Here is a 12,700-nt window from a genome sequence, read left to right as displayed (position 1 = left end):
CACCCAGTTTGACTGATCATGAATCTTCCAGCCATCCAAATTCCTATTATCATTCCAACTCAGAAATTAACTATTTTAGAACATCCTTCACCAACTTGGTATCCTCTAGATGTATTGGGTTACAATCCAACCCATCTAGAGGGCACCAGGTTCAGAAGAGCATTTGATCTAAAGCATTTTTACCTGCCAGAAAAGATCAAGGGAAGAATGTCAGGGGGAAACTTCTTGTAGGCAAGAAGTTCCTTTCTTGTTGAAGGATGAGTCCAAGTTGCTCTTCCTCCTGCCAGGATGGTGAGAAGGTTTCCCCTGAGAGAAAGTGGCTGCAACTGCTCATTGGCACTTGATCCTCTGGCAAGTAGATGAGTCCAGAGTGTGCCAAATATTGAGAAGTTTACCTGTATCTATCTTTAAACAATGCTTAGTTTTTATTACCTTGAGTTCTCATGACTTGAGCAAAAGTTGCATAAACTCCAAACAGTAATATATGTGGCTCCTTACCTCAGGGAACAGTTTGGTGGCATTTCTTGCTATTGTTTTTATTGACCCACAAGCATTTAAAATCAGCATATTAAGCTGAAATGAAAGGCCAGACACAAAATGGGTGGTGTTTTTGAGGTTCAGTTGTAATTGGTTGACCTATTAACCATGCATGGCCCAATATTGGCAGTTATTATGGAAAATAAGCATCCAGGGGAGAAAATGGTTAATTGTTCTGTTTATGCTTGGCAGTCTGTCTAATACATGTCATCTTTGAATGGCATTCATACTGAACTGATTTAGAAGAGGTGTAGTAGTAAGATTCGCAGCTTAGCATATACTGTAATCTCTAACAGCCCTGTCTAATGTTCTGCTATGCATATTTAAAAAGCCACAGAGGTCTCCCAGTGGAGTGTAGCCTGCTTCACACCACACTTTATGTTCTAATGTAGATTTATTAAGGGAAGCAACATCTGATTAGGTATGTTTCTCTCTGTGTGTATATTTTGTGTTCAGGGAAATCAAGGGAATTTTCAAATATCTTTGTTTGTTATTTGAAGCTGAATGAATACCTCTAATTCTTTCAGCTCCTGTGATATGGATAATCCTTCAAATAAGGTTGAATAAGACATGTCAGTGATTCAAGCTGCACTAATAAGCCATTAGACTAACAGAGTATTTCAAAATCATGGCAAGTGTAAACAAAGAGAAAAACCTAAAACCTGAATATAGGACAAATAAAATGTTCATGGGTAATTGACTAAATATCTTTTACATTATGTATATCCACCATTAAACAGATATTCTACTTAAGACTCAGTCTTGCAAAAAGGATATTACATAAAATTCTTCTGAAAATATGAAACATGATCATAAGGAGCCACAGGCACTGTTGAGAATCTGGCACTGAATATAACTGTATTTGTTGCCTCAAACAGTAATTTTATGTGAAGTGCATTATCGGTGCATTTTATCCCACCTATGCCAGTGTGCTTAGGAATGGGTAGCAACCGTCAGTGGCAGAGACATAATTTCCCCCCCTGAAGATGGTTTTGACATGTCCATTCTGCTGCTCACACAGGTTCAGTCTTACAAACATATTTGTTAAGAGAAGTATGTAAACGTGGAATGGGCACGACCTTGATTGTTGAGGCTCCTCTGAGCATAAATGTTAAAAGAACCATAGCATATTAGAGTTGAGAGGAACCTTGGAGGACATTTAGTTCAATACCCTACTCAATGAAGGTTGCTATTACAAGCATCCAGGAAAGGCTTCCACTCATGTGGCAGTCTGTTAGATCATTGAACTTCCTCACCATTAGGAAGTTCTCTCAATGTTTCAGCAACATCTGCTCCCCTGCAATGTCTAGCTATTGATTCTAGTCATATCCACTAAAGTAACAGAGTCCCATCAAGCTATCTATTTATATTCCATCATCTTCTTAAAAGCAACTTAAGGCAGCTTGCACTGTCCTTTTCCTGTCCATTTCATCCTTATAACAACCCTGTATAGTAGGTTAGTCTTAGAGTCACCCAGTGAGCTTCATGGAGGCTAGAAGCCAGATCTCCCTAGGCCTAGTCCAACACTCTATATCATACCACAGTGGCTCTCTTGTGTGACAGCCCTTCAGACATTCCTCCATTTCATATTTTCTTCATGCTAAACATATTCAGGTCTTTCAACTGTTCTTCATCTGACTTAGTTTCTGGATCCCTCACTATCCTGCTTGCCTTCTTTTGAATATGTTCCTTTGTCTGCATCCTTCCTAATATGTGAGGCCCAATACTTAATCGTCATCCACTTCATGTTTTCTGTGCCCCATTGTGGCCTATGCTGTGACTGTGCTATCAGTGCTAACATGTTTCCCCTCCTGACGTTATGGTTAAAAAGGCATAGTAGTGCTCAAGAAACGGGGAAAATCAGAAGAGCATTGCACCCTGCAGGTGCATCAAACTACAACAGATTGGATCATAGGAGCTGTATTTCAGCACATGTATAGGGTATGAGTTGGGGAAGGTTAGCCTGTGTTCATCGGGTTGGCAATAATCCAATTGCCTCGAATTCTCCCTTGTCTCAAGCTCTCAAGAAACTGTTGCTCCCATCTGGTTGAAGGGTACATGAAAGGACAGTCTCTTGATGTCCCTCCTTGTGCCTTTTCTGTTTATACATATGCTTCATAATTTAACAAGATGAAGGCAAAGGAGTGGCTCATCAATGTTCTGAAACTGATGGATAAGCTACGCCTAAAACAAAAGCAAAGCAACTTAACACAGTCTTTTGAGCTGTAAAATGTAAATGATCTCTTCAATACTGGGATATCACAATTGGCATTAGGTCCAGGCCTACAATATATCCTACTAGCATACCCTGCTGTTGAATTATGATTGCCCTAGTACCACAAAGATGGTACCAAGAAACAAGAAGGATAATTCAGATAATTATCCTGAAACATGTTCAGGATAATTCCAGGCTTCACAGAAGCCCAAAGTTTAGACAGAAAACAACTTATTTCTGTGTGTGTGTGTGTGTGTGTGTGTGTGCGCGCGCGCGCGCATGTGTGGTGGGGAATATTTGACCCCAAATAACACAGTGATGCTCAGTGAACACAGACTGATGATTGACAGTTGGGGGGGTCAAGAAAATGGAGGGGAGGGCATTGTTTTGATCTGACAGAAAGAGCTCAATTTGGGGGGTTTTGAGTTATTATGCAGACACAAAATATTGCAACATGGAGTTCCATTTTGCAGCATTCCAGCCAGCTGTTTCCTTTTCTAGGATATTTCAACCTCTCCCCCCTATCCCGTTTTTGTCTTACAGTGTGCAATGAGCATTCTCCCTCCCTGCAGGCCTGCTCTGCTTTCCTTCCTCCTTAGGATTTTCACTTGCTCCTCTGAGAAATGTCTGCCGGTGCTGAGGTTCCTGCAAGCTGAATGGTACCACTGCCTTGTGCCATTGAGGCTACGTAAGACTCAAGGCTTCAAGAATGCTTTTGCCATTAGAATGAAAGATATATTTATTATCTGGGAAAGACTGCTATCCTAGTTTTTGTTCCTTTGCCCCCCTACATCCGGGCCATACTCCGGAGGAAAAAAGAAGAAACCAGGCGCACAAACTCTGGCGGCTCAAGGTGAGTAGGGTGGTTGGTTTTAAGTGGGAAGCTTACAGGCGCTGTTGTTCATGGTCTCAAAACAGCTTCTGCACCATGGACGGCTCCTTGCACGTTCAAACTACTGCATGCCCGGAGCGGACACAGGGCCCCACGGGCATTGCAGCCACGAGCTTTCGAGCGCGCGCACAGCATTTGTAAGACATGCAGGGCCAAGGCTGAGGGCTGCCTTGCACCTTTCTTACACGGAGGCCGTGGGCCCCTTTCTGCCGTCCTTGGAGGAGGAGCTCAAGGGGCTTTTCTTCATGCCCTCTCCACGTTCTGTGAGGTGGACTAGGGTGAGAAATAAATAGCAAAGTGGGCCAAGGTCAAGCCATGGGATTCCTTGCGTACGTGTGAGAAACGGGTGAGGCTCCCTCCACACACCCCTCAGACGTGCTTCCCCCAACCCGGCGCTCTCCAGGCATTTTGGACAGCAACTCCCATGTGGGCTGGGAATGCAAGTGCAAACGTTTGGAGCGCACCGGCTCTGGAAGGGCACCCACCGCGACAGCACCGCGGTGCACTCGCGCCCAGGAGGCGAACTCTCCGGTAAGGCGGGCGCCGCTTCGCAAGCCGCCATATCTCCGTTCGCCTCCCGCGACCTCGCCTGGCCCGCTGCGCCCCACGCGGCTCCAGGGCGCTTGTAGCGCCGAGCGCGGCGGGAGCGCCCTCTGCCGGCTGCCGGTGCTGACGTTCCGCCATGCCGGCCACTCCCTCGGCAGTCTCCGCCCGCGCGTTGCCGGAGCCGGGCAGCAGCGCCGCCGCCGCCGCCTCCGCCGTTTATCCCAGCCGGCAGTCGAGCGCCGAGCCCCGGGCGCGCTCCGTGCCTCCTCCTGCGGGCCGCCGCGATGCTGCCCCGCCGCGCCGTCCCGCTCCTGCTGCTCTCGGCGCTGTTCCTGCTCGACTTGGCCCAGCGCCGCGCCTGCCTCGCCGGGCCGGCCGCCGCGCCCCTGGAGAGCTCCACGGACCCGTGCCTCAGCCAGCCGTGCAAGAACAACGGCACCTGCTCGACGGCTCTGGCCAACCTCCACGCGGTGCCGCACCGCCTGCCGGTGCTCTTCCTCTCGCCCCAGCCGGCCTATGCCTGCGCCTGCCCCCCGGGCGTCACGGGCAGCGAGTGCCAGGTAAGCGGGGACAGCTGCGCTCCGCCGCCCGCCGGTGCGCGGGTCCCTTGTGTCCGTCGCTGCGAGCTGCGGGAAGCGCCCGCCTGCCCGCCCGCCCTGGCGGTCATCTCCACCTGCCCTTTCTCCTTGACCTCGCTCCACCGTGCCCACCTCAGAGTCTTTTCGTTCCTTCTGCGCATTTCGCCCCTTCTTCCACCCCTCTGGAAGTGGATTTGGCCGATCCTGTCTTCTTCCTTCCATCCATCCGTCCTTCCCTCGCTCCCTCGTTCCCTCCCTTCCTCGCCGGGAAAGACCGGCGCTTGCGATCCAGCTCTGTTCGTTTCCTGACTGCCTTCTCCCGAGCGATCGTCTTGGGTGCAGTTGCTTTCATCTGATGCGGGCAGTCTTACCCTCCCCGTGCCTTGGGTTCTCTCCTTTGGTGCAGATCATTCCCTCTGGCCGCCGTCACTCCGGCTTCCATTTCGATGCGGGGTTACACAACTGTTTCGATGTCTTTGAGCTGCAATCTTTCTTCGGCCCCTTTTTGGAAAGGGTGATACATCAACGCAACCCGAGGAGACGTTTCCAAGGATCCACGCGGCCGTTGTTAACGCTGATGGGGCGTGGAGGGGAGGGAACAAGGGCAAATGCTTGAGTGCTCAGGCTGAAGGGCATATTGGGCACATTAAGTAGGCATCCGGGTCCCCTTCTTCTCATATAGCTTTCCTGGGTATGTTGCACTTTTATGAGAGGCTCCCTAAAACAGAACTTTCCCCTTTCAAGCATTGGGGGTTTGGTGTCATCTAGGCTTGTCAGAATCGCATTACCTGTCAAGGGTATTGGAAACTGCTGGTTGACTTAAACCAGAGTTTTTATTCCGTTCAGCTCAAGGTTAAATCCAAATTTTTCAGCACATCTTTCTGTCTCTCTACTGTGGCTGCAGCCGCTGCCGCCACCACCTTCTTTTTCTTAGACAACAATTTCAGTACTTTTTCTTTATAGATATTTCTAGTGTAGTGATGAATATACCAGTGGCTTTTGTCACTTTCTGTAGGATCGGATTTTGCTTTTAGACTCTACATAGTTTTGTGATTTGACCTTATCAAGCATTGTAATAGTCTGGTATAACATAATATAAAATATGATAAAATATATAACAATACGATTGTAGTCTTTATGAATAATACAATTAACATAGAAAACTGCTTTGAAAGGTTATGTTCATAATCCTGTTTTGATGTGTTATTCATTTAAGAACACAGATTCATTTAATCTTTTCCACTTATTTGAAGGGAAAAGCTAATTTATATGAAGATTTTAATGTGGAGTATTGATTTCTTTTCTGTGAAAAAAGGATTGGGTGGTTTATATGTAATCAGATAAGATGGTCTTAGGCTATATTTTTGCACACACTCCTTGAGATCAAGTCTTATTGTACTAAATGGACTTGCTTCTGTGAAAAGTCACATAGGTTTGAGTTACTAATCATACTGATAAATTTTACTATGTTCATGTTATGGTATGTTCTTAACATGGCTAAAAGGTGTGTGACCCTTTTTCCCCTCCCTTTGCACTCTTATGGTAATCAATTCAAGAAGTGGATTCTATGAATGCAGGGAAATAGTTAGATCATTAAGACACAAAGGTTGCATGTAAAGCTTAATGTGGGAGATTTTATGAAAGGGACTAGAAAAAAGTTGTGTGTTTTTCCTGGAGTGTCTCTCTTGTTTCCTTGCAGTAATACAAGTCAGTTGCAGATTGAGCTGAATCAAGGAGATTTAAGTGAATTAAATTGAATCATTTTTAACCAGCTTCACCATCCTGTTAATATGGAGTTGACTGTTAGCAGTCCTTCTTCAAGGGTTGGGGGGGGGGGGTGGAGAATGAGTTAATTGCATGAATGCTGCTGCCTGCTGGCAGCTACATAGGGTAGTATCTGTGACAAAGATAAATTGTTATTTTAAATGCCAACAAAGTATGTTGCTGATTTGCAAAGGCCTGGAGGACAAGTTGCTACTGAAATTGTTTATGAGGGGGAAATTGTAGTACTTAAGTCATAAAATGTCTGTGTTTCCTCTGAGGTCTCTATGAAATGCAAGTTTTTTCCTATATGGATATTTCGCCAACCAACACAGAGTGAATATTATTCAACCACACTTATGAACAGATTGGTTCAGCATAAGTTAAGGGGACCACTTAAACCATTTGTATAGAAAGATCAAGTATTAAAACTTGGCAGTTAGTGTAGCTAAACATTATTTTTTCTGTAGTGTACTAAATTTATTTTCGTGCTCTAGTACTTTGGAAAAAATAAGTAAGTTATTCATTCTTGAATATTTCAGTAATTTACAGCTATTTTTCATATTGGACGAAAATTATTCTGGTCTTCACGGAGTTCTGAAATAAACTTGACTTTACCCTTTGATTCTAAATACATGGAAATTGGTGGGAAATGTATTCATACAACAAATTAGTAATATGGTTGTACAGCCTACAGTTCTGAACACCAGTATTTCCCAAGTTGTATTTAGATTTTGGACTACAACTCCTAGGATTACAGACCATTGACCATGTTGTCTGGGGCTGATGGAAACTGTTCCTCAAAACTTCTGCAAGGCAGCAAGTTGGAGGGAACCCGCAATACTGATAGAGACATTCCCCCATGAATTTAATGAGGCTTACTTTCTAGGTGGACATGTATAGGATTACACTGTCAAGTTCTTTAAGCAGAAATTAAACATGTACTGAAAACTTTCTATTAAAATAATGAGGAGGAAAGGATGGGGTAATATGGTGATTGGGTCCATCAGACTGTCAATCAATATGTTGATTTACCAACCTGATAGACTGAATCAACATTTTACTAGGTGTACCTGAAAGCTAATGGCTTTAGTGGTAGGTGCATATCTTAGCTTTCCTCCAAAGATATATCTAGTTTATTCAGTAGGGTTTGGATAAACATCTCCATGCAAACCAAAACATGCATCCAGATGCCAATCTGTCTCTAAAATGCATGCAAAAGTTGTGTGGACGGTTCTGTATTACTGGTTTTTGGTGTCCCCTAAGCACTTTTAATGGCATAATCCTATGCATATTGAAACAGAAAAATGCCCTACAGTTTGCAAAATTCTCCTGCTTCTAAGAATTGTAGGATTTTTTTCTCTCTGAACATGCATAGGATTTTGCCTTAAGCTAGCTTTGGCTGGATAGGATTCAGTGTTAAATTAAAAAAACCAAAAAGGATCTATCCAACTCTAAACAATATAGGAATAGATTAGACAGCTTTTGCTTATTTAGGCTACATTTCCCACTATTTAGTCTGATGTAAATGTATGGAAACAGGCAGAAGAATTTGTTGCTTTTGAGGCTATTGATGGAACAATCTCAATAATAAAGGCTTTTGTTAAGCAGAAGATGAAATAATAAAAGTAGGAAGCTCGACCACATTGCAGTCGTTCATCTGCTGAATATTTTAATGCACAGTATTTTTTCTGTAATAAGGGATTTATCTGATTGCAATTTACGTTCTACTGCTGGAGTTGGTTTTTAGAGGAAGATGCAATTTTAGCGGTATCTAGAAATTTTCTAGCTAAAACAAAGTGCGGTGGGATTCTAAATATGGTCACAGTTGGAAACTGCTCAGGAGTGAGTCTCTTAGTAATGTATTAGCTGTAGTGATTTTGGTATATTTCACACAGCACTGAACCAGGAGGAGAAACAAGAGCAGTGACACACCACATGTGTGTTCAAATATTTTTAAATAAGTAGTTCTCTTCTAGCACCATGACCAAATCACCTACATATTTTTATTTTTTTATGTCATAAGAAATAAGTTACTGGGGCAAATTCACACAACCTCTAGCAACTTTTGTGAGTGTATGTGGGGGGTGGGGAACATTAAATGGTGTATCTTTCTAATTGTGTACCAACCCTATCCTTTAAAAAATGTAACACCCCATGGAACGTACACGTAAAGAACCAAACATATTGTAAATTGCACCACTGTAATTGAAAGTTTTTATTCCAATGCAATAGCTTTGGTTTATACGGGTCAACAGGAAGGGTTTTTTAATCCCTGCAAGTCAGTTGGGATGGGCAGTCTTGTCCCACCTTCTGTGGGGAAAATGGAATTAACCCTCAATTCCATGAAAGAGAAATGGTTCTTAGCTTTTTACACACTCTCTTTACCTTGGTCAGCCCACGTCACATGTTTCCTGCTCAGCTCTTTTCCATGCAGCTTCTTTGCATGTTCACCTGTTCTAGGTCAGTTTGCAAATGAAGCAGGTTCATGAAACTCTTTCTTTGGGTGTGCTTCCCCCTGCCCCCAAGAAACTGCTTGAAGCTTCAGCTGCTGTGCTCTGCATGCAGTGAATGGCTGTAGCTCAGAGGCTGACCCTCTCCCTGTCATGGACACTTAAAGGAACTCATAGCTGGACTATGAACATCTTCTCCAAAGAGCTGAAGGCAGTCTGAGAAATCTGGGTTTGGACAAATGGACTGCAATTGACAGTGACATATGTTCATCTTCCATTAAAAGCTGTAATACATTAAACATTTAGCATGTGTCCAATTTTATCTTATACTATGTGAGGCAACTTTTCTTTATTGCCTGCTTAGGACATTTTGTATGCTGCTTCTTTGCCATGGCATTCAAGGAACTTTACTATTTAATAGTAAAACAAACCTACATTTCAGATGCCAACATGGCCTGAGCCATCCCTCAGGCCATTAGTGATCTGCCTTCTCAGAGCTGAAGGGATAAGCTTGCTGACTGAGCCCTTTCTTCTCCTTCCTTTGAGCTGGCCTGCATGATGGCTGCAGCCTATTTAAGGCGTGGTGGGTTGTGGCATGTGCAGTGGCTGATCCAAAGAAACCCCTTGCTTCAGGCTTTCACTGTGCCTTATTGTGTCATGTGAACCTTGTGAGGGTGGTTTATGCAAGGGTTAAACAACTGCTGCTTAATCCCCAGGCTGCCCAAGGGCTGTTCAGCTTTCACATCAGCCTTTCTCACCAGGTGCACATACCTGAGAATTGTAGCTTGAACATTCACGGTGGCCGCTGGTATATACTACAACCCACTGTAGCTTAAAGAAGCTATGCTAGGCTGTGCTGACTGTGCAGACCTGGTCCATCTTTGAGGTAACACAAGCCTGTAGTCCCTAGGGAACATGGGAGCTGCTTGCCCCAGCTAGGCTACCCAGCCTTTGGTTGTTTTCCTCAGGATTTGATGTCATGAACTCCTTCAACTCGGTGTCAGTCTTCTTTCACTCCCCTTCAGCAGAGGAGAAAGTGCAGGCATCAGTGAAGAAGCAGACACCTGAGGGATTGCAGTGAGTCCTAAAGCTGTGGTATTATGGAAGCTGTGGATTGTGTGTGACTGGACACTTCTATACAGAAGAGACATAGAATGTGAGCCGTAGGTGCACTTTAAACATGTGGATAGAATGGCTGACAGCTGACCTGATCTACACTTTCAGATGTGTCCTGTTTGGACCATCAACCTACAGAAAATCTGCAGCACCTGATTGTTCCCTCACCTCCTGCCCCCGACAGGTCAATAGCCCTTGATTAGAAAAGCAACACTATTTTCCATTGCTGTGTTGGAAAGAATAGGTCTATCTGTTTGCTTTCTTTGTTGTCTAGTAGCCTCTTTTCTGCTTTTCCTCCTCCCAACTGCATACAAGAGCAGCAATTGCTTCCCTCAAGCAATACCAAAACCACTGAGATGGCATTGGGTAGTGTAGTGATGGTTGCAGTTCTTTGGACAAGAAAGATATGCATCTGCAAGGTTTGCCTGAACTAGCTGTTACTAAAAGCACATAAATGATGGGACCTAGTGCTGGACATCCATAGTGGATTGGAAACTGCTGGCAGAGCAGCAGAATGTCCTTTACTTCTGAAGTCCCCGCCCCCAAATTTTGCTTTGGGAGGTTATGGAAATCTATTTGCGCAACAATTGGTGAAGACTTTTGCCATTATGGTGCCTTTTAAGAGCCATTTCTTAAAAATGTGAGGACTGCTTTTGTGGCTTAGAGGTTCTTTGCTCATGCTGAAGCAACCGTTTTGTTTGATATTGATGGGATGGATATATTTGATTATGTGCTGGGACCTGAGGTCCAGTGCATCTCCCAGCTAGGAGGAAATGTCCTTTTGGGTTCAGGGCAACATCTGCCACTTACTACACAGTCTTGTACATGTCTCCTGAGAAGTAAGCCCCACTGAGTGCAGTGGGACTTACTGCCAGGTAATGGGACCCTAGGGCGGTATAGGATTGTCTGTTATGCATTGCCAAGTCATCTCTGACGTATGGTGATCCTATGAATGAATGCACTCTACAGTGTCCTGTCCCTGACAGCCCTGCTCAGCTCAGCAAACTGAACTCTGTGGATTCCTTTATGGAAATGATCCATCTCATTTAATTTTCCCTAGCATGAGTGTCTTCTCAAATGAGTCTTGCCTTCTATGAGGTACCCGAAGTACAACAGCCTCAGTGTTGTCAATTTTGCTTCTTGCTTGATTTGATCTAGGACCCACTTTCTGTCAGTCCGGGGGATTTGCAAAGTTCTTTTCCAGCACCATGTTTTGAATGCATCAATATTTTTTCTAGTCAGTTTTCCTCAGGGCCCAACTTTAATACCCACACATAGTCATTGGGAATATTATAGTGTGGATTATCTGTAGATAAATTGGCCAGGTTTATATGAAATGACAACCCATCATGTGTTGTCATGTCATGAGAACCCAGACTTTGCCATTTTTAAACTTAACATACAGCTTATTTTTTTAAATCTGATTCCCCTTCTTCTTTTACCTAACATGACATGACTTCCTGTATAGGAGCTGTTTATATTGGATGCTTTCTCATTGCATCAAATTAGCTCTCTCAAAAGGAAAGCTTCAGCCATATTGTTTTCATTCTTTTTCTTTTTTCTACTTGAAATGATAATGCTTGCTCCCTTTCCAGTTCTTTCTCTTACCACAACTATAACATTGGCTACCTTTCTTATAGATTCTTGCTTTGTTAACACAGAAGTTCCTGGGTTTTTTGTTGTGACATGTGAATCTAGAACTCTGGGCTGTTGATTTGTTGTTAAAGCTCAAGTTTATTGCTCCCCCAGCAACTCACAGTTCAGGGTTTGTACATCCTGGTGAACATCCTAGGAATGGCACATTCTCTCCCCCCCCCCCCATTGTGTGCGTGCGTGCACGTGTTTGAAAGCAAGTGCAAAGCAGAAGTGGTGGGTGGGTATCAGGATTTGCAGAGTAGCATGACTCCCTCCAGTGGTTTATTAGAGCAGGCAGCCTGCTTCACCTTGCAAGTACTTACAGAACTGCTGTCAGGCTTGTGGGTTCTTTCAGGGATTAGTGGCACCCCACTGCAACCATAGGAACTAGCTAGAAGCCACAGGAGGGGCTGTAAAAGGCAGCTCACCCCTGCCTAGCCTTGTCAGAGCAATACAAGTGTTTGTAGTACCTGCTAAGTGGTCCTGATTTGGCTTCTGTCTCCACTTCTGCAGTTCCTTCATTTGTTCCTTGACTTCGCCTGTTCCTGACTTTGCCTCTACCTTTGGTCCTCCTATGAGTTGCCAACTGTCTGCTTCTTGCGTATTCTATTTTTGCCTTTGCCTCTGGTTCTGTCATGCTTCATCAGTATCTGACCTCTGCTTGCTCTTGACTTCACCTTTGCCTCTAGCCCTGCTGTGCTTTATTGAAATCAACCCTTGCTTGTACCTGGCTATGCCTTTGCAAAAGCTCCTCTATTCTCTGTAACTGGTGCTTCAGTTATAGATGCCTGATGCTTATATCCTAGAGTTAACTGTGGGTGGAAGGCAGTGCAATCATGTGTGTCCGCACAGCCCTGGTTATCTGGATTATTGTTCATTTCTGCATATGAACCTGGTGTGTATTGTTTCTTTTTTCATTTCATGTGCCTTCACATTCCTTTTGTTTCTCTATCATGTCCCTATTTAC

At 44.2% G+C, this 12,700-nt stretch overlaps 1 protein-coding gene across 1 annotated transcript in view; it reads left to right on the top strand.

Moving 5' to 3' along the window:
* The first annotated feature begins 4,474 nt into the window (after positions 1 to 4,474).
* DNER (delta/notch like EGF repeat containing) overlaps positions 4,475 to 12,700 on the top strand; it is a 137,887-nt gene continuing 129,661 nt past the window's right edge. The window contains exon 1 of the mRNA XM_044432745.1: positions 4,475 to 4,750. Coding sequence (XP_044288680.1) covers positions 4,475 to 4,750 — 276 coding nt within the window. The remainder of the gene's footprint in view (positions 4,751 to 12,700) is intronic.

Source organism: Varanus komodoensis, unplaced genomic scaffold (assembly GCF_004798865.1).
Source record: "Varanus komodoensis strain SLA01 unplaced genomic scaffold, ASM479886v1 scaffold25, whole genome shotgun sequence".
Lineage (NCBI taxonomy): Eukaryota > Metazoa > Chordata > Lepidosauria > Squamata > Varanidae > Varanus > Varanus komodoensis.
This window is presented reverse-complemented; position numbering and strand designations above follow the sequence as displayed.